This window comes from Colletotrichum abscissum (assembly GCF_030869225.1).
Source record: "Colletotrichum abscissum strain IMI 504890 chromosome Unknown Scaffold_5.1, whole genome shotgun sequence".
NCBI lineage: Eukaryota > Fungi > Ascomycota > Sordariomycetes > Glomerellales > Glomerellaceae > Colletotrichum > Colletotrichum abscissum.
The window spans coordinates 190565-211832 of NW_026850431.1; the positions used below are offsets into that span (position 1 = coordinate 190565).

Consider the following 21268-nt stretch of genomic DNA (forward strand, 5'->3'; position numbering starts at 1 on the left):
ATCACTCCATAGAAGTTTGACAACCATGAGAATCCTTCCACAAATGCCGATCACGGTCCCTGCTGCTCGCTACGACACATTTCCACAATTACGTCGCGTCTGTAGAATTAGCTGCGCTGTGGTTAGTCGGTCGGCTCTTAGCGGCGGGAAAAGTGCCGAGGAAGTTCAAGTGGATGCAACATCAAGCGGACTATGCCCGTCACTCCTCACCCATGAGACGATGTCACCGTTGAAGGGACCCAGTTAGAGGAACTTTCAGGCCTCCACCGAAACAGACCCAGCACTGGTTGCGGAGGAAGATCAGCAATTTTGGGACTTTGGTCGAGATTGTAATGCCAATTTCAGATCAAGTGGAAAACATAGAGCCGAACTTTTTTTTCTCTGCTACAACTCGTTCGTCATCGTCTTCAATATGGCTTTATTCAGTTTTGGCAACATTTTGCTGCTCTCTGCAGCCTATGTGTTGTGGAAATTACTTTACCAAATCGTGTATTATCGCTTCTATCATCCGCTAGCCAAATTCCCCGGCCCTTTTTGGGGTTCGGTAACTCGACTGTGGATAACATATCATAATGTTAAGGAGGATGAATGTCGGGTGAATCAGGAGCTTCACAAGAAGTATGGTAAGTGCACGTCTATCAAGGCATCAGGTTCGCAATGAACTTACCTTGCATGTAATGAATATGTTGAGTCCATACATTCAAACAGAGTCAAAAGTTGACTCGCAATATTAGGGCCTGTCATTCGCATCACACCTACCATGTTGCTTGTCAGTGACGCAACCAAGTTACCGGAAATCTACCACCGAAATGCCAACAAGTCGCAACACTACATCACCGGCAGTTTCGGAAAGACGGAATCATTGTTCAACATGCAGGACCATGCAGTTCATGCTCGCTTCCGTAAGATCGCTGCGGCGCCTTACTCTTTTTCAAACATTCGGAAGATGGAGCCTCTGCTTGACAAGCACATCGAGCGCTGGATGTCCAGACTAGATGCGTTCGCTACTTCCGGTACCAAGATGGACTTTGCTCCATGGGCAGTCTACCTTGCTTACGATATTGTCTCTGAAGTTGGCTTCGGACAGCCTTTCGGTTTCATTGAACAGGGAAAAGATGTTGAGGGACTCATCCAAGGTTTTCACGACGGCCTTGTGCCGTTTGGTATACTGGCACGGTGCTATCCGTTAACAAATTGGGTCAAGAGCACTTTTTTGGGGAAATACCTTGTCGCATCGCCGGAGCAGGACTCTGGAATCGGGACTTTGATGAGATTCCGAGACGGGCTTATCGTTCAAAGATTCAAAGACATCGAGAAAGGGACGACAGATGGACGTATCGATTTACTACAAACGTCAGTATTCTGCCCTAAAATTATCCAAAGTTTCTCAGTATCACTTACTCACATGTTCCTAGCTTCATTGAAGCCCGGGACGAGGATGGAAAACCTCTTGATCTGGACTACATCAAAGCCGAAATCTTACTCGTCTTGCTTGCTGGAGCAGATACTACGGGCACTGCATTCCAGGCTTTCATGATGCATATCATGACACATCCCGACGTCTATGATCGTCTCATGGCCGAGATTGACGAGCAGACTCGAGCTGGTAATCTTTCAGAGATGCCTCAGTACGCGGAAGTCCAGGAACATTGCCCATTCTATGTGGCGTGCATTCGCGAAGCCATGCGATTGAATCCTCCAGCGCCCAACATCTTTCCTCGGCTTGCTGGAAAAGGCGGTATGGAGCTTTACGGCAAGCACGTACCAGAAGGAGCTGAGGTTACTTGCAACCCGTGGCTGGTGCATCGCGACGAGAACATCTTTGGTCCCGACGCTACCGAGTTCCGACCTGAGCGATGGCTAGAAAGCGAGGAGAAGACAAAGGAGATGCTCAAGTACAACATGGGTTTTGGCTACGGGGCCAGAGTTTGCCTGGGCAAAGACCTTGCAATGATGGAATTGCTCAAAGGGCCTCTTCAATTCTTCAGGGCTTTCCAGCCAGAGATCCTCAATAGTGGAGAGCCTGGTAAGTATGTCGTGAAAGGGGGCGTCAGCTTCTTCAAGGATATGTGGGTCACCATCGAACGACGACCGAAGGCGCTGTAACTATCGCGTATGGATTTCTTGCGATGTAACGGAAGACAGTAACCTGGTTATTTGACGTATCAATTACGAAAGATTTCTATCTTTGGCTTTCATATACGTTGAAGCAAGTGAAGGCAATAGAGTTGCGATATGAAGATGCTGTCTTGGTATCTATCGAGGCGGGGAAAGAGAGACACGATGAGTACTCTGGCCGTAGTGGCGTACCCTGTGCCATGAGTTTCCCAGTGCTTTCGAGGAATTCGGGATGCTTGATGAAAAGCCTGGGATCGAGCTTGTATCTGTCTAGCCGACTTTCGATCTTCAAATGATTCGCAACCGCGTAGGCAATATTCGGCATGTCAAAACTGTCTGTTGCCTTAGATGTTGGCAAAGACACTGGCCCCTCGCTGGCGTCCCCATAATCGATCGTCTCTATTGCTTGCACAAGGTCCGCTACTTTGATGTACACCTGCATAGGAGGCGAGTTTACAACCAAGTCGCTTAGTGAAACTTTGACAACATACGTGCCGACGATGTCGCTGACAACTTGATCAATACAAGGATTTGCGGCATGTTACCGAGTGACACAGTCACGGATGGAGGGGAAAGGAAGTCAATCAATAACTGCAGGATAGGGCATCCCCTACACGACCGGCGTGAACGCGGCTTTCTTCCTCTGGGCCGATCTTGGGAGTGCTTGGAAAAGACACAACCCTGGAACTGTCGAAGACGAGGACCTGGATGACTTCTTGATGAAGCTCTTTTGAAACACAAGGTATATGTTTCTTCGGGAAAAGACTTTGGTTCTGACAGTGTTGGGTGGTTCCGTATTGTGTTCTCTCAGGATGCAGCTCAGTTGCTTACTGGCCTGGAAAGAGTGGCTGCTGCACTAAACCCCGGGGTAGTACCCATACTATAAGTCAGTAGTCTCCTCGCCACGGGACCATTGAATTAATTCCATCCATCTGCAATATTCATGATCCCACCTCAAGAAATCCGGACGCTGCAGGTATCAACCTAAGCGAACATATTTTGGATTGCTACGTAGCTCGCATTGCCGACCTCGTGAGAAAGGCTTGCAAGACCCGGGGGTTGTGATTCGCAACCTAGGTATCGACAGCACTAGGACGGCCCGAAATTGTCGATTGCAGACAGAAAGACACTGAATGCAGGGTGAATCGGGTGCTGGAGAAAAGGTCATAAGTTCCAGCCATGATCCGGAACTAGCGTCTTATCGTTGTATCCAATTATGAACAGAAGTATGTTTCAAGTAGGTGTATCCGTACGATCCGTATGATAATTGCTGTCTCTCTCTCTCCCCTTTGCCGAAGCTTGAACTTGCGGGTGATCGTCCTTAATGCGGGGTAAATCTGGAGAGTTCCCCGCGCGGTGAAATCTCGCTATCGGGGCAACTAAGACTACCTGGTATTAGGCAGCATGGATACCTTTGAAATTCCGGAACACCCGAGCCAATGCTCAGTGAACTTTCTCTAGGCACATGAGAAGGGGCTCTGTGGTTCTATGCCTTCGTCCACTTCAAGTGTCCTTGCTCAAATCCCGACCATGTTCCAAATAACATCACGCTGAGTCTCTCGAAACTATCTCAGCTCTGACGCTCGACACTGTCGGAATCCAATCCTGCAATGGTGCCCTCCGACGGGAGCAGTGATTATCTTACCGCACTGCGTCATCGGCGGAATAGAAGGGTCCCTTACGTCAATCAAGCATGGTAAGCCTTCCGAAGACCCGCCCAGGTCAGGAAATATCTAACACGTTTCCAAGCATCGAATGCAAGAGGAAGAAGATCAAGTGCGACGGTGTCAACCCCTGCGCGGCATGCACACGGAATTCGGTCACATGCCAATACCACCCACAGCGTCGAGTTCTAGGCACTCCGAAGCTCAGTTCAAAGTAAGTTACATCCCTTCAATTACATATTGTACATCTTCAAGTAAATCTTCGGATATCTTCTCCCCTTCGCTATCCTACCGGGGGATCTATATAGCTCACGAAAATTAAGGAACGCGGATCCAAGCAGACCTCATACTTCTCCTCAGCATGAAAACTCACTCAGCGTCTCAAAAGCTGTATCTACAGACACTCCATCATCACAATCGCCTGGCCAAGAGACGAGTCCTGTCCTTGAGTCTAGGCCAAATCTCATGTCATGTGACGCAAGTAGTAATTCTCCGGAGTTTTGTGGCCCATCAAGCTCTGAGTTCACTTTTGGAGTTGTCAAAGGCAATCTCGAGGCCATGGGAATACCGCCCTCTATATTGGACAAGTCTACTCCGAAGACCAACCCTGCCTCAAATACGCCATCTCAGCTGGCGCAATATGGGCCACTCATGAAGATTCTGGCCCGAGATCCGCTATGGGAAATCAGCCTCGAAGATGCTACCAACCACATCCGAGAGTGGTTTTCGGGCACCGGCTTTCTCTACGCCGTCGTCAGCGAAGAGCAGCTGCTCAAGGTTGCTAGTAACGTGTTTGACACTCTACGGGCCGTCAACGTTCACGAGACGCGGGGTCGAGGAACTCTGGCAGAGTGTCTTTTCCACAGTGATACTAACAAACTAAAACTTATCCTGGCCACTTGCTTGACTTTGGAGAGTGGCAATTGCAATGACTTAGCTCAGAGGCTCTTTCAGAGCGCCACCGAAGCTGGCGAGGGGCTTCTATGGGGTAAAAACTCGATTGGCAACATACAGATGCTGGTGTTGATGGTATGTATTGCTCTTACCTGGAACAGGCGGAATATTTTTCCCGGGTGATGTTACTGACGGGTGCACACGTAGGCCCTTTACTACTATCACCTTGATGAAGAAGTACGGACCGGTCGCATCATTGGATTTGCAGCTCGGCTCTGCCTCGAAATGGGCTTACATCGCAGGGCTTCTGTAGATCGCTTTGCCAACTCGGAAGAGCAAGCAGCGGGGCTACAGACGTTCTGGTGTGTGTACATGTTAGAGAGAAGGACAAGCCTGGGCCAGGGGATACCGTTCTATATACAGGACTGCCATGTCGACCCCACACTACTCGCAATGGTAAGATTACACCAAATCTGTGACGTTGTACTGGATTATTCTCCAAGACCTGCTGACAAGCCGATAGAACGGACATGATCCGGTGATGACCGCGCTTCTCGACTGGACCAAACTAGCGGGCAAGACGTGGTACGCCCTCAATAGCCAAGTCGAGAAAGAGAGTGAGCTTAATATCGACAAAATCGACTATCTCGATTACCGGATAGAGCAGTGGTATCAACTCCTGGCTGACGACCTGAAGCTTGAACCCATCCAGCCGGGGCAAGAGGTTCGACATGTTCAGGCTGTGCTATTTCTCCGCAAGAGTCATCTGCACAACTTGATCTGTCGCCCGGTGCTCCAATCTGGTACGCGGATCACGCAGTATCAGAGGCATGCTCACAAGGCCGTCGCCGTTGCCAAAGAGTCGCTACAGATGCTCTCAGGCCTCAACGAAAATACCGCCATCATAAAGCGTAATCCGCTTTTTTTCAAGCACCTCTTACTAACTGCTTTTGGCAATCTGTTGCTGGCTGTTGTGAATGCCAGCTCCATGTTCTGCGACAAGGTCACTGTCGAGTTTGACATTGCGCTGGATATGATCAGAGCCCTAAGCAATAGGTCGACGTTGTTGCTGACTCTTTGGGAGCGTCTTCAAGGCCTACGGAAACTCACGACACGGCTGTCTGCCTCTTCGGCCACGGCATCGACTAGCAGCGGGCAAGGTGAACAGAGAGATAGTGTCGAAAGCCCTTCTGATGCTCTATTGTTTGGCAATATGGGAGATATGATGGTTTTTGACCAGCTGAACGGTTTCTTTGATCTTACGCCCATGTCCACGAATTGTACAACGGGCAATTGGACTTTTCCGATTGGCGATTGAGCAAGTTCCGGTCACTTCCGAGCCGGAACTAATAGCGGGGTCAAACTAACTCCGGTCATCCCGTCAGAGTAGGAACTTATTAATAACCAAGCAAAAGAGCCAGCTCAGTGCAGTCAACCCCGCTGTCTCATCTAGCAAATGCTGAAGTTGATGTGATCAAGATCTGTATCAGTGTTTACTTTAGTGTTTGTTCAGCTTTTAGACCCTGCATTCCTAGCAATTGTCTCTCTACGATCGCAGCACTTCCTAACATGGGCTCCCCATTTCCGATGGAGACATTAGCGGGGTACACGTCACGAACAGTGCCCTTCAAAGTTACCTCAGATATAACCATCAACGCCGACGTCGTGTACCCCGAGAAGTCAGATGGCTCTCCCGCTGTTGTGCTGCTGCATTATCACGGTGGCTTTCTTGTAAGCAATTGCTTCCGTTCGAGCCGCATACCTATATGAATTATCTCCCTGGGTCGCTTGATCTACGCCGTTCGAAGCTAACAGGAAGACTTTCCTAGATCGTCGGAGATCGGTATTCGTTCTTGCCTCACTGGCTTGTACATGCCTCCGCCTCCCGTGGATGGGTCTTTGTGACTCCCGAGTACCGCTTGATGCCCGAGTCGACCGCACACGACTCCGTTGAAGATGCAGCGGACGCCTATAAATGGGCCCTGTCGTCACTGCCGGAGATCATAGGCCGTCCGGTCGGTTCAATTTTAGTCGGTGGGTCAAGCGCTGGTGGGTATCTAGCTCTTAACACAGCCGTCTCGGCTGCTCAAAAGCCTAGCGCACTTCTGCTCATCTACGGGATGCTCGATCCTTCTGGAAGTCGATACACAACTCCCGGGAAAAATATCTTCGGCCGGCCGCCAGTCGAGACCGGGCCAATCCTGGAAAAGTGGCCCATGGCCAAGGCTTCGGGCGAAGAGAGGAAGCCTGTCTCAGCTTATCCGATATCAGGCGACCCGTCCGCTGACCCCAGATTTGCTCTTACGTCGGCACTGCACATCGACGCCCTCTTCCCCGACTACATGACTGGCGTCTCTGGTCTTACTCGTCAGATTGCGACTCAAGGAGCTGCAGCAGTACCCAAAGAACATCAACATCTATTCCCACTTGACTTTGGGGATTTCAGTGGCTTCCCGCCTGTCATGCTACTCCATGGTGCGAACGACTCAGCTGTACCGGTTGAGTGTAGCACCAGAGCCGCAGAGAAGCTCAAGGTATCTGGAGTGCGTGTGTTGGCAGAGTTCCCATCTGATGCGGAGCACGGTTTCGATGGAAGGTCCGGTAACGTCAACGTCGAGACTTCAGCTGGGGATTCGGTGACTGCTGTGGAGTCTCTCAGGAAGGCGATTGGTTTCCTCGAGCAGCATGCGGCCAAATAGCATCGACTTTGAAAAGCTCAGCTTTCAATGGAGCTTGAACATAAACCGCGTCAACTTACATTGGATAAGGATGTTAGAGTCAGAGAGTGAGATTTAATAGGTGGATACAACGTACCTCTTAGGATCGAATCATGAACCTATCCAGAAGCCATCTTACTTCATTTATAGTTGATTGCACATTGATTATAAACCCTGGAACAACTTGAGTGTAGTCAGGTCATTCGAGATAACTGAAATAGCCAGCACTCGCTAGCACAGATAGAAGCATTCAAGCTTGATTATTTTCATACATGACGCAGTCACATAACCGCCATTCTCTCCTTCTTTTTCGACCAACTCATAATCACAAAGACGCCGATATGAGACACGTTACTCGATTTCTTGCACCTTCAACCTATCTTCTACGAACACGACACAACAATGGACCTTCTTTCTCCGAAATTCCAACGCTGATAGTAGAGATAGCTTCCATCGGCTCCACCGCCTCAAGATCATAACATTTAAATGTTGTTGCAACAAGCTTGAGTATGTTCGTCATGGCCATGTTGCGTCCGATACACATGCGATGACCCATGCTAAAGGGGCTGAGGAAACGCTGGAGCTTCTCCCCTTCTTGATCATAGAATCTTGAGGGGTTGAAAACATCGTGGTCTTTGCCCCAAATGGTAGGATTATGATGAACAACGTGGTTCAGGCTGAACAGGCCGGTCTTGTTATTTTTGTCAGCAATTCCAGTTACACCAATCTTGGGAGAAGGGAGAGACGCACGCCCTTGGGAGCTACGTAGCCCTCGATTTCGAAGCCTTCCTTGGCAGTCACTTCTCGCTCCAAGGGCATAGTGAAAACAGAGTTCATCCGGAAGTTTTCATCTAGACAAGCCATGACGTATGGAAGCTTTGCTTCAAGGTCTTTGATAGGCACGATGGCCGAACCAACATCATCAACCGCTGCATCGACCTCCTCTACCACCTTGGTATGTACAGCCGGGTTTTGAAGAATGTGAGAAAAGAGAAGAGTAAGGGTTCCGGACGTCGTATGGGAGCCAGCAACACTAATAATATGTTAGAGAAAACAGCGGAGAAAATCAACTGAGCAATGCAACGTCGAACAACCTACATGAACGCAAATGCCTCTGTTTGTATGTCTAGCTCTGTGAGCTTAGCGCCTGTCTCCGTGTCTACGGAGTTGATCAGACTGGTGATGAGGTCTTTTCGAGCAGCACCAGTGTCAGCTAATCGGTTTCTCACACACTGCGCGGTAAGGGTCTTGAGATTTTGTCTAGCTGCGAGAAGCTGTTGCAGCCATGGAATCGGGATCCATGGAGAGATAGCTTTGATGAGCGGCATAAAATCAGGAATCATGCCCATTAGGCAAGCAAGAAAGATGTGGTCATTGATGGGAGGCAATTTCGAAATGTCCTTTTCGATCTGCGAGTCAAATTGACAGCGGAAGGCGAGATCTCCTAGAACATCAAGGACAAAGAAGGCTATCAGTTCCTTGAGGTCGAAAACTTGGCCAGTTTGGGAGTACTCGTCGAGGTTATTGCGGAATTGAAGCATGTGACCGTCAATGTGCTGCTCCATTTCTTTGATCGACTGCAAAGAGAATGCGTGTGCCATCTGCCGTCGTCGCATCGAGTGTACCTTGGAAAATCAGTGTGTGATCTCCCATACCTTGCGAAACTTCCAACGACTCACCTCTTCATCTCGAGTTCCAAACAAATTGGGATTGAAAGAAGTGAAGCCATCATAAAAAGCTGTCTTGGCCAAAGTTCGGCCAGCCTTGTAAATCCTCGGTACGGCACTCCCTTGTCTGAAGGAAAGCATGTTGGGGCCAATGCGGACGACATCCCCATACTTCTCGTGCAGAACGACTAGGGTCTCCGGTAGGTGCAAGTTCCATAGTTCCCGGAGTCTCCAGAAGTTGGTAACTGACGCAAGAAAAGGGCCAGGGAATCTGGCCAAAGGATGTATTTTCCGGTAGTAGAACGTATAGAGGCCGATGAGAACAGCCAAAAAGGCTGTGGTCGACGCGAAAGGGTGCGCGGTTGCGACTGGCAATAGCTGTGTGGCGTCCATGTCTGCCTGGATGACTGATCTCTGGTGTTATCGGGTCATTGGATTTACGCACATCTAGGAGGATAATGAAGGCCTAATATATGCCTAGCTTGTTTGACTTCAGCAGTGCAGACCCTCGTAAGTCCATGTCCCTTCACATTCAAGTGTGGGCGGCCGAAATTCCGAAAACATACTTCGGATTGCTTCATACAGTTTGATGATTCCGTCTGGGCCAATCGGATTGCTCCACCGGCAGATCGAAACGGAATTTCAGAGGTGGACACTGAGAAATGGAGAGGGACCGTTCCGTGCGAGCCAATCAAGTTGGTCTAACTCTCGGAACCCCAACTTACACGGGTCATTCTGATCGTTCATCAGGATGGTCTTGAACCTCGGGCCTGTCAGAAGGTACTGCCGCCTGGTCTGCACTAAGTCCTGAAGTTACATCTGAGGACCTGATCTAGCGGTCGCGTGTATAAGAAAACAAAGTAGGTAAGGAGGTGTAGCAAACGCCAAAGGAGGCAGATCATCTTAAAACACATTTCATGGAATTACAAGAAGTTTGAAACATATTATCGTCGTTTATGCTTTCACGCCTCAGAAGTCACTACTTCGGGCTCTTTTCTTCAAGGCACTTGATTAAGTACATGATGTTGTGAACCTCAAGAAACGGTCAATGCCAAATAATAGAGGCTACAGAGCTGAAAGATCTACCCACGTGTTGATGCAAGATACACATGTGTAATGTAAGAGCACCATTTCAGATGTGTCTTCCTTCTCGGAAATGACATTCGAAGGTGATAGCTACATCTATCCGGTGAAACACATCGATTAAACTGGTTGCCTGTCCCTGCAAATGCTCCTCTAACCTCATACCGCCACGCTAGTTCAGTTCAGTCTGGACGTACCCAAAGTCCTAAAAAACAGTGATGTTAGCCTTGCTACGTTATGGAAGCTTGGAATAGATTCAATATACCGCAGGATTTAGAGTTGGAAGTCTGGTTCCGGTACTGTAGATCGCGAAATGGGTTCCGACGAAGTTCTGCCAGCCCTCAACGTATGACTGGAGCCAGCGATTCTCAACAGTCGCAAGCCAACTTGGCGCTTTATCTCCTGTAGAGTATCCTAAACGATATCCTACATCCTTGGCCTCGATGAAAAGCTTCACTGGCTCACCATTGGCAACATCCTCATCCTCAATGTAGGTAGTATTGAGTGTAGCGTCGGGACCCGTTCTAGTGTGCGTGACTATGCATCGCCTACCAGTATCATTCGAGTAAGTAATGGCGACTTCGTTGTGGTAGTGAATGCTGAGATAGACACTCGCACCGGCCTCCTGTCTCCACGATGCCGGGCTGAAAGAGCTGACTTCGGTGCTAAAGGTAGTATTGATGTCGACCTGCTTGCGAAGTAGTGCTGCCGGGGTTTCGCGATCGTTCAGAGTGTAAACATTGCCTCTGATTCGGAGCTTGCCAGGGCTGGACTCGAAGTCTGTGAAGCCTTTGTATGGTGTCCGTGTATAGTAGTAGGCTTCATCAGTGAGTCCACCCTCGAAATCGTCGCGCCATATCTTGGGCCGGTTCAAGTCGTACAGAACGTCGGGCATGTATTCAGCAATCGGCTCGTTGTTGTTGAACATGGGCCACCCGTCAGCGTCCCATGTAACAGGACACAGGAAGGTCTCGCGACCAAGCTGAGGAAGTCCAGTACTGTTCCTAGGATTCTGTGGTCGAATCGCTAGGAAAACGGCCCACCAGTTTCCATCGGCGTCGTCAACAATGTCTGCGTGCCCCGTAGCAAGTACTGGCAGAGACATATCTTCGCCATTCCACAATACAGGGTTATGAGGGTTTCCTTCCCACGGCCCGTCCAGAGTCTGAGAGCGATATACATTTGCTTTGTGATTAGCCTCGGTTCCCGAATCGGCAGTGACCATGTAATATGTGCCGTTGAGTTTGTACAAGTGGCTCCCCTCGGTCTAAGATAGTTCGGTTGACGATTAGCTAAGACGGTTTCATATTATGCTGGTCGTTATGGCGAATGAGGCTTACGAGTGGGTAGCCAAGCTCTGGAGGTACCGTTGTCGTGTGGAGAACACGGGAATTACTCAAGGAGTCGCCAGTCTTGATATCGATCTCGGTGATCCAGTTTGCAAAATTACCATTCTCGACAAATTCAGAGAATGTCGAAGTCAAATAGACTTTCCCATCATCGTCAAAAAAGAGGTCCGGGTCGAAGCCCCACTGGTCAACATATGTAGGTTCACTCCAACTAGCCTGATCAAATATATTCGGGGTCGTGACGTAAAATGAACGGGGCACCCGTGTAACCTATGGGAAAAGCCCACCAGTAAGTGGCCAAAGTTCCTCTCACATACTACGCACAAAGAACTCACATTGTCCGGAGGGCTGATCACGTCGAACACTGTGTCAATCAAGTAAAAGAGACCGTCGTGGTGTCTGAGCGTTGGCGCAAAGATACCACCACTCGGAGCGGTACCGCGCATGTTCAGCTGGGACGGCCGCGATAGTGCATGGCCAATGTTTTCCCACTTCACGCTGCATCGGTTGAGTGAGCATTGGGTAACACGGTGCTACGCAGGTCGCTCGGAAACAAGTAGACTCACAGGTCGGTTGAGTGGTAAATGGGGACGCCGGGAAAGAACTCAAAAGTGCTAGTTGCAAGGAAGAAGTCTTGACCAACTCTAATGATCGTTGGGTCCGGATTGAACCCCGGAATGATAGGGTTCACAAGTCCTTGTGCGAAAGCTATCCGGAAAGTTAGCCTTGGGTAGATAGTTTGGTCAATGCTGATAACCTGGTGAACTCACTCGGAAGCATTGCAACGACTGAGGCCAGTGGCATGAAAATAGTGGACTTCATATCGGCTGTCTCAGTGTCATTGAACCCAAATGCAACACAAATATGGTACTACCCAACCTTCTACCAGATGTCACGGACTAATCTCGTCATGGTATGAATGCTTTATATCGCTCTGAATGAATCCGGGGTAAATGACGTTGGACCTGCACCCCTCACGGATAAATGCCTGGCTCAATTGACCCTGGGCGGGATGCCGGGTGTGGCAGGTTGCATTGCATTTAAGCTAAAAGTGGACGAACCTGGCTAAAATGGCTCCATTCGGTTTTCGCGATGATGCTAGCCGAGGTGGTAGAAGAGCCATGCTGCAAACCCCCCAATTTCAGGGTTTCCGTTTTTCGACTTGTCGTGGGTATCATTATGTCGTGAGCCAGCGATGGCTGAGGTATCGTCAGATCTCTTCAGTCACCATGATTTGCTTTCCAGAACCTTGGGCGGTACGATCAACTTGGTATTTGGGCTAGGTAGACAACGTGTAGGCTAGTCAATACCAGACCACCCCCCCCCCCCCATTCAATACCTTAAGTAAAAGAGGTCAATTGAGATAGCTGAACTGAGGCAGGCATACTTATGGTCAAGAGTTGCATGTGCTTTCCCGCACTTCCCAGCTTTATAAGCACTTACTTACTCTACTACGTAGTTATGCTAGGTCTCTCGGATATATCCAGTTATCAACTTAGTACTTATGTCTACTTCCCTTAATTGTTGCCTTCGCGTTGTTCTTGACGGTAACACACAAGTTCTTTCCTGCGCGCCGAAGACAATTGCGTTGTTCTAGCAGTAACCTGATGTTGGACGCATAGCTCAACTCGATGTTGACACTGCCACGAAATCATGCTTTGTTCGAAGTCTCCGTGCTATTTTTGACCTTGAAAACCTTGAGATAGATCCAGTTTACTTTCAAAACTTCAAAACCAAGGTGCTTGGTCCAATCAATTCTTTGCAGACGCAAAGCCTCAATTCCCAAATTCGATGTTTCAGACGCTGAACAAAGCCCTTTTTATGATTGTTTTCGTTACAATGCCACTATCATGGCATTCATTGCTTAGGTGACCAGGTTAGAAACGTAGATTAGACCTTCGCCAAAATCTTTAAAAGTGCAATGATTCCTCCACATTAGGACACAAGGTACATCAGAATCCTACCCACGATAAGCGTACCATTTCCACGACAACACATAGCATCCTATACCTACACAACTGATCCACTGCAACCTCCTCAGACCTAAAGCCACTCTACTCGAAGAACCTTTGCGGAACATCCTGCGCCCACCGCTCGATATGTGTGACCAACCGTCCGTTGCATTCTATTGCACGCAATGCGGTAAGCCATACGCCTCAGTCTTCCTTCCCGGCAAGTTTGAGCGCTGTCAAAACCCCGAGCCTTGCAAGAAGATTATTGAGCTCGATGGAGGCAGCGTTGTTAGGGGCGTTTGCGAAGACTGCACCCGCCATCTTGTTGTTATTCGCGCACTCGCTTTGGCTGAGTCTGAGCGTTTGAGAAATCAGCGTTCGTGAGTGGGTTGAAAAGCGTACCGATTTTGGATCTAGGTTGTTACGTATAATGATGGAATTATTCCAGTCATATAGAATTAGACACGGGTCTTCGAGATTTAAGCATACATCTTTTCCAACGGAAAACAGGTGGCTTATTTCCATTCGGCCATAGTAGATACCCAGTCTCTCGAATCAATGTTCATGCCACCACTTAGTTGCGTGTATGCATCGGAGTGTTACTTCACGTGTGCCTACTCTCCCTCATCCTACTCCACCTGAGATCCAGTGGATTGGACAGCAGGCTGACTTACTGCAATTGCACCCAAAACTGCAGCCAAGAGTTGCTTGTACTCTCCTCTCGGATCACCAGATATTTCTAGGCTCTCCTCTATTGTCACTAGTGTCCCTCGTCTAGCATGTGCTGCCCATATCACTAGAATCCGGTCCAGTTCTCTCTAGGCAGCCCCTTCGGAGTCACTCAGCAAGGTCATTGTTACAGTCGGCTAAATTAATTTCCGTTGTCCCGAAGAACAAAGTATTAGAAGACCATGTTGTCATCTGTCTCATAGTTGATTTCGTAATCGTGATCTCCCCTGAATACTAAGATAATGATGTGTAGAGAAAGAGACCCGGGTGATCAGCATCAATCATACCATATCAGACTACCTATGTCATAGATTCCTTTTGAGACATCTTTCCAATTTGATTGAGTCAAATTCTGGGTAGCTACGGAGATCATGAAGCATATTTGCACGCTAAGGCATGCACATGCAAACTTCATGTGCCCATCAATGGCCGAGTCTTTGTTATGAGCTGAAAGCGCCCTGATCGGTAACCCCAAATCCAACCGACCAGGACATACAGCATGATGCTAGACAACGGAAAAGGATAGAGCAAAGCCGTCTTAGCTTGGTCTTACATGGCAAGGTAGACCTGGACCTGGACGGTTCATGGCTAGTAGCACAGCCTGGTGTTTAACCTGGATCAATGTTGAAAAGATGATACAAGTCAATACACTGATACCAAAATAATTTCCACTAAGAATTGAAAACTGAGCGCTTTAAATCCTTGACTATTTGACTCCATGTTCGAGATGAACAACTCCCCGCGCATGAGCTCATATGCATCAAGGAGTTGCAGTCTATCAAGCTAGCTAGTCCTCCTCAACAGAACAACAATAATAACGACGAGAACGGAGAACCCACGCAGATGCAGTCTTCCTCAGACAAGAGACTTAATCATAGTATAGGTTTTCACGTCTCATCTACCCAATTAAATGTTTGTTCACCGCCGTCAAAGGTTCCTTCCCTAGTAGTACTTCAGTGACGTTTTGGATAGCCAAATCCTCAAAGCCGATTCTCGTCTCAACAGCTCCACCAGCGGTGTGGCATGTCAGACTTACATCTCTCATGGAGATCAGACGCTTGTTGATGTGAGGCTCGTTCGAGTGTACATCGAGTCCAGCAGCGAAAAGATGCCCTGACTCTAGCGCATCAGCCAATGCCTCCTCATCTACCAGGTTTCCACGCCCAACATTGACTAATCGAGATCCTGCTTTCATCTTCACTAGGCGTGAGGCATCCATAAGGGCCTTGCCGCCTTCTGCGTCTCCAGGGGCGGAAATAACCACACAATCTGCGACAGCGAGCATGGAGTCCAGGTCTGGGTATCTCACTGCTTTGACAGTGGCTTCCTGCTCCGCTTGCTTGAGGATAGGATCGACATATGCTATCTTCATGCCAAAGGCGGCAAATGCCTTCTGTGCAATGCGATAACCGATGTTTCCGAGGCCAATAATGCCGAGTGTGTGCCCTGCAGGGTTGTGTGCTGTCTCGCTATTATGCCGGTGTGCATCAAGGAACTGGTCTGCGTTACCACTACGTGCTGCCGTATTGGTCCATTGCATGTTGCGGAACACTGATATAATGTGGTAAAGCGCCGTGTCTGCCACAGCTTCTGACGATGCTGATGCTCCATTGCAATACAAGATTCCTGTTGTTCATGTCAACAAAACGTCTCGAAGATGTTGAGAAGGAGGGTAGTGGTGTACCTTTTCCAGCCAAAATACCAACATCTGCCCAGTCATATCCAGCACCTGCGGAGGCAAAGACTTTGACGGAGGAAGGCAAGAATGAGATGAGCTCTTCGTCCCAAAGGCCCATCTCACCGCCTGAGTTCCAAAAGGGTCGCAGGATCGCTGAGAAATTGCCCCATTGCTGTTCCTTCAGGGCCTTCAAGAAGGCGTCCCTCTGCCTCTCTTCTATGGTTGGCCTGATAATTGTAGCGATCTCTTCCAACGCCCTGTATCGCTCTGGATTATACTGTATAGGGTCTCCTATGTGGAGTACGATTGGCTTGATAGCACTAGGCATCTTATGGTTGCGTTATTATTCAGAGATTTTCTGAGTTGCTGGGCTGGGAAGAGTCTCGATCTATCTTGCAATACGTCGTGTACCGGTGGAGACACGCGGTCAAAATGTGCTGGTTTACAACAAAGTCCGATGAGATGGGGATTCAGAGTCTTTAAACCTTGGAACATGTCAAAATATCTGCCCATTCATGTCCTTCTGCAGAAAAGCACGGTATTCGGGCAAAGTTCCCGCCATACTCAGCGATATCGGGGACTTCTCCGAGCACATCATGCAAGCCCTCGCTTGGTTTCCTTACATCCTCTCCCCTGTACTTGCGTGCAGCTCAACTGAATCGACCCCGCTGACAAAGCGAGGCTTGTGAGGAAGCGTGACGTATTGTGACAATACCCGACCGCTAGGACCTTTGATGCGAGCTCAGAACCTCAGAATATCCGATTCCCGAGCCGTAGGACCAACCAGTGCTGCTGGCTGTATTCTAGCGGCGCCAACAGGTTGTGCTGTACGTTCAAAAGCCCTTACAGATAATCAACCCCACGATCTGGGGTTAACGCCAACGGGTATGGATATCCGGGGTTGCGGGGAAACTGGGATCTTGATGCGCAAGTGCCTAATTTCACTGGGGTGGAATGCTGATGAATACTAAAATTCAGATATGAATGTAGACCTAGGTACCGTAACGTAGAGCTGAGCATACGGTGGTTCTGGGAAGTGTATTAAAGCCTCGAAGGCTTGTGTAGGCTTGTCTTGTAGGACTATGAGCTCGATGGTCCGAGTCCGGATGTTGTGACAATTGCACTCGTTGCAGGCAACTTCTTAAGCACCACATGACATAGTTGATGCTACCTTCCTTCCAGCATCAACACCCATGTCTCAAAACAGCCAACAAGATTACTTTCCGATGAAGCCCTGTCGATCTATCTGTTCATGGTACAGTAGACCAAGATCATGCGAGAACCGACCGGCTCGTAAGCACGTTCCGACCAACCAATCCACTCGCCTGGCCTGATTTCAGCACACATCTGACTATTATTGCCATGTAGCCATTCTTCTCGCACAAGATCCACTGCTAGAACAGATTCTCCACGATTCCTTGCGGGGTAAGGAACTAGGTCTGAGCAATAAAAAAGTTGTATCCGTGAGTAGGTCGCGGATATCGGCAAGCAGTCCGATGACCTCTCTTCGGTCGGCCGTAAATAAGTATGTGACTACGTCCGAGCCTCATTCCACACCAATGCGTTCATGTCAAGATCGAACGCACTAGAAATTCTCATTTGCACACAAGGATGGCGTTGAATGACCTTCGTAAAGACGACACTCTGGGCCTTCATATCGAAACGCTCGATCACCCACTGAAATCAGACACATCCCAAGATGTACCCATCGAGAACAGGGACTTGAAAGATCGACGCCTTGTGCGGAGGATTGACGTTCGGATGTGAGTGGCTCGATGGCTTATCGTACGTAGTCTGGTGTGTCTGACCGCTGTTTTAGGATGCCCTTGATGATGCTACTCTATAAGTTCATCCAGATTTTTCATAGCGGAGCTCTCACTGACATGGTTACTGAGAAGTACATGTGCTCAATTACTTGGACCGCAACAATGTAAAGCAATGTGATCTTCGCTACAAGGAATCACACTAACTGTGATCAGATCGCGACAGCCCGTCTAGGAAACTTTGAAAATGACATCGGTCTGGTTGGAACCCAGTACAATACCATTATCAGTGTCTTCTTCGTTGGATACATCCTCACACAGGTTCCCACAAACATGATTCTCAACAAGATGAGACCCAGCATCTTTCTTCCAGTCGTCATGTGCTGTTGGGCTGTGGTCAGTGCCTCCACCGGCGCTGTTCAAAACTACAAGGGAGCTGTAGTTCTCCGATTTCTCCTGGGCTTTGTTGAGGCACCCTTCTTCCGTTAGTTTCCACTAATTACTATCACAGACTTGTGGCTAACCACGCTATAGCTGGTGCCTTGTACCTCTTCAGCTCGTGGTATACGAAGAAGGAGCTGGCCGTCCGTATCTCGGTACTTTATGCTGCAGGACAGATGGCAGGTGCTTTCGGTGGCCTTCTGGGCAGCGCCATCATGGGAGGCATGAATGGAAAGCTGGGCCTCGCAGATTGGAGATGGCTTTGTGAGTTTTTCTTTTTGAAATCAGTGTCTGGTGATATTCTGACTTCATCAAAACAGTCATCATTGAGGGCACAATCCCAATTCCGGTCGCCATCGTTACGTATCTCACACTTCCGGACTATCCAGCGACTACCAAATGGCTCACCGATGAGGAGAGAAAGCTTGCTATCCTTCGAATCACCGAAGAAGCAGTCGAAGAAGATAATCGAGAAGAAGCATCAGCGCTGCAAGGTCTGAAGATGACGTTTACGGATCCAGCACTCTACATGATCTGGCTCATGCAACTTGGACTCAACACTGCGGCTGCTTTTACCAACTTCTTTCCCACCATTGTAGCAACACTCGGTTACAACCAAAGAAATACATTGCTTCTCTCTGCTCCGCCATACGTGTTCGCAGCGATATTGGGCATCACAAACTCTTGGCACAGCGACAAGCATCGTGAGAGATGGCTGCACATCGTGTGGCCGCAGGTCTTTTGCAGCGTCGGCTTCATCATCTCGGCAACTACTCTCAACGTTGCAGCCCGATACACGGCGACATTCATGATGATGAGTGTATATGGCTCGTTCGGATGTATCTTGTCATGGGTCTCGACCACACTTCCTCGGCCGGCGACTAAACGAGCTGTATCATACGCTGTCGTGAACGCCGGATCTAACCTGGCTTCTATTTACGCAAGCTACTTTTACCCAAAGTCCCATGGCCCGCAGTATTGGCAGGCAAACATCATTAATGTGGCCTTCTCTGGAATGTGCATTCTTCTGGCCACTTCGCTGCACTTCTACCTTCGTTGGCGTAACCGTAAGCTTCGCGTTGCCGGGGACAAGGATCTTCAGAACGAAGGCACACGCTTGGGATCACGGTCGACTAAGTTGGGTGAAAAATGGCAGTGCCACCCTGCCTATCAGTATACTTTGTAGGTGAAGCTCAAGATCCCGGAGTAGCTCCAAAGATCACTCATCTGAAACATAAATCTTTTCGCCAACTCGGTCATGGAGTGGAGCTCAGAGATTCAAGGAAAAAGACGTGTATTTCAGTCGAAACTGAGAAATGGAAGGGTCCCTGCGTGCTATGACTACCTTAGCTCACCGTATATTACTTGAGGACTGAATAACAGTACCAAAACTGTGACTCTTTCTTCTTCCAGCTACGAAGAGGTTTCCTTGGACGACTTAATATCGGCCATTTTTTGAGACTCATGGGGCGCGGATCAGTACTCCCCGATTGAGATTGGTGTGTCCCACATCGATACTAATATCTGCCTGTCGCCCTCCCACGGTTCTCTTCCGTGTGAGACTTGGAAGTTGTCGACTAACAAAAGATCTCCCTCTTCAAGAATCAAGCTAATCTCTTCCTTATCAATGACGTCGATAAGCTTGTCAAGAAGCCTACGCGGGATCTCAGTATCGTCTCCGTAGACGCTAGGAAGATCTGGCAGCATATCAGTGAGCTTGCGTCACGTAAGCTTTCTGCAAGAACTTACAAGTCATTCCGTCACGGCCGATATGAGGAGGATCGAGAGCACCAATGTCTCGCGTAATACCATGACGCCCGACCAGGCCGTTGAACCAGACTGGCCTGCCGCTCGCTGGCAGCCTTCGTATGCCTATAGTTGAAGTTCACGTCAGATTTGAATTCCTTTCTCTTGATGCTAGCTGAGCAACATTCTGCGGGAGCCTACCGGGAATATGCTGCGTCAACTCGAGACTTCCATCCTCGTTCCATTTGAAATCTGATGTCAACTTGCGGACTTGCTTTTCAACTTTTTGCTTTGTCGTCACTTCGTCGTCTTCTGGAGTAAGTTCTTGCCCGAAGCTGTGCTCGCCAGCCCAGTTGAATTGATTGACCTTTGCTTCATTCCCAGGGGCACGAAAGACCATCTTCATCCCCAAGCCACGCTTGCTAATTTCTTCCACAAGCTCAGGGATCTCGGCTTGGACCTTTTCGAATACGTTGGCGCTGCTCGCGATTGGTGTCGCGCCGCCTTCAGCACAGAGTCAGCCAGTATGAACTATCACAGGCAATCAGGTCAACGAGATCAATCTGTCTCGTAACCACGCAATATCGGGATGAACTCGCCTTTGGGCGCTTTCTTCACACAGTAGAAGTGAATATTTGAAGGAAAGCGAGTGTACCTAGAGTACTGACAATTGAACGTGAGTTTACTTGAACACTCAACACATCACCTGAGGCCAAACGTGGGCGCCCTCACCTCATTGTGTTGGTAGAATCGGGTGCTTGGCGACCCCTCGTTGGCCGTCCAGACATTGTCCGCGAGTGGAGTTCTTTTGCCGGCCAGTCCAATTTGAACATGAGGATAAGAGCCTCTGCCCTTCTCAGCTGCGCCTACGAGTTTTGAAAAAGTCTCGGCTGAAGCGTTTCCTGCACCACGGATCAAGACGGCACCGTGCTTATCCAAGAGATCTTGTAGTTTTCCGGAGTCGCCCAATGCCCTAAGTGCCGCCGCAGACTCGACGACGGGAGGTACGAGACCAGTTGGCCCGCTTGACTTGACTTGTAATCCATAGGGGAGTGCGTGGCCAAAATAAGTCCTGGCGCCAGGGACCTCAAAAGCTTCGAGTTGAACTGTCATTTCGTTGCTGTGTTGAACTTTCTGTGGTCTTTTCGTACTAGGTTTGTATACAACGTTGTGGCATATTGCAATGCCTAATCAGGTTCCATGTCTACACTTATGCTACTTCATTAGCAGATACCGAAAGCATTATGAGCAGTTCGGTCCGCAGTCGGATGTGCTCCGGGTCTTTGTTCAGCCTAGACAACGTTCCATGTCATTGTTGTCCAATAGTTTGTGTGGATCGAATGGCGAATCACAGGAGCAAAGCACGACATAATCGGAATATCCCCGACTCCAACAACACCCTTGTGCCGAGTAAGAGCATGTCGCCAGAAGCAGGAAAGCGTTCGGTAGTGCCTCCCGAGCACTAGG

At 49.0% G+C, this 21268-nt stretch overlaps 8 protein-coding genes across 8 annotated transcripts; 3 read left to right on the plus strand and 5 right to left on the minus strand.

The window, feature by feature from the left end:
• Positions 1-412: 412 nt before the first annotated feature.
• Positions 413-2106, plus strand: CABS01_02562 (flavonoid 3',5'-hydroxylase; the record flags this gene model as incomplete). Its single annotated transcript, XM_060535940.1, has 3 exons — positions 413-623; positions 735-1353; positions 1416-2106. 3 exons carry the CDS (start codon positions 413-415, stop codon positions 2104-2106), a joined length of 1521 nt encoding a protein of 506 aa, XP_060393852.1.
• A 76-nt stretch (positions 2107-2182) lies between these two features.
• CABS01_02563 (uncharacterized protein) lies at positions 2183-2560 on the minus strand (the record flags this gene model as incomplete). Its single annotated transcript, XM_060535941.1, has 1 exon — positions 2183-2560. One exon carries the CDS (start codon positions 2558-2560, stop codon positions 2183-2185), a length of 378 nt encoding a protein of 125 aa, XP_060393853.1.
• Positions 2561-3873: 1313 nt separating this feature from the next.
• CABS01_02564 (uncharacterized protein) lies at positions 3874-7375 on the plus strand (the record flags this gene model as incomplete). Its single annotated transcript, XM_060535942.1, has 6 exons — positions 3874-3996; positions 4143-4811; positions 4884-5132; positions 5200-5956; positions 6298-6407; positions 6506-7375. The coding sequence occupies 6 exons, from the start codon at positions 3874-3876 to the stop codon at positions 7373-7375; spliced, it is 2778 nt and encodes a 925-aa protein (XP_060393854.1).
• Positions 7376-7769: 394 nt separating this feature from the next.
• Positions 7770-9453, minus strand: CABS01_02565 (uncharacterized protein; the record flags this gene model as incomplete). Its single annotated transcript, XM_060535943.1, has 4 exons — positions 7770-8084; positions 8144-8426; positions 8492-9018; positions 9073-9453. The coding sequence occupies 4 exons, from the start codon at positions 9451-9453 to the stop codon at positions 7770-7772; spliced, it is 1506 nt and encodes a 501-aa protein (XP_060393855.1).
• An 862-nt stretch (positions 9454-10315) lies between these two features.
• On the minus strand, positions 10316-12314 carry CABS01_02566 (glycosyl hydrolase family 43; the record flags this gene model as incomplete). Its single annotated transcript, XM_060535944.1, has 6 exons — positions 10316-10348; positions 10409-11410; positions 11484-11762; positions 11828-11990; positions 12059-12200; positions 12263-12314. The coding sequence occupies 6 exons, from the start codon at positions 12312-12314 to the stop codon at positions 10316-10318; spliced, it is 1671 nt and encodes a 556-aa protein (XP_060393856.1).
• A 2757-nt stretch (positions 12315-15071) lies between these two features.
• CABS01_02567 (alcohol dehydrogenase) lies at positions 15072-16179 on the minus strand (the record flags this gene model as incomplete). The annotated part of the gene is made up of 2 exons (XM_060535945.1): positions 15072-15799; positions 15858-16179. The coding sequence occupies 2 exons, from the start codon at positions 16177-16179 to the stop codon at positions 15072-15074; spliced, it is 1050 nt and encodes a 349-aa protein (XP_060393857.1).
• Positions 16180-17462: 1283 nt separating this feature from the next.
• CABS01_02568 (uncharacterized protein) lies at positions 17463-19241 on the plus strand (the record flags this gene model as incomplete). Its single annotated transcript, XM_060535946.1, has 5 exons — positions 17463-17614; positions 17671-17737; positions 17831-18098; positions 18149-18319; positions 18376-19241. The coding sequence occupies 5 exons, from the start codon at positions 17463-17465 to the stop codon at positions 19239-19241; spliced, it is 1524 nt and encodes a 507-aa protein (XP_060393858.1).
• A 290-nt stretch (positions 19242-19531) lies between these two features.
• CABS01_02569 (uncharacterized protein) lies at positions 19532-20914 on the minus strand (the record flags this gene model as incomplete). The annotated part of the gene is made up of 5 exons (XM_060535947.1): positions 19532-19752; positions 19805-19927; positions 20003-20305; positions 20377-20464; positions 20534-20914. The coding sequence occupies 5 exons, from the start codon at positions 20912-20914 to the stop codon at positions 19532-19534; spliced, it is 1116 nt and encodes a 371-aa protein (XP_060393859.1).
• Between the last annotated feature and the right edge of the window lie 354 nt (positions 20915-21268).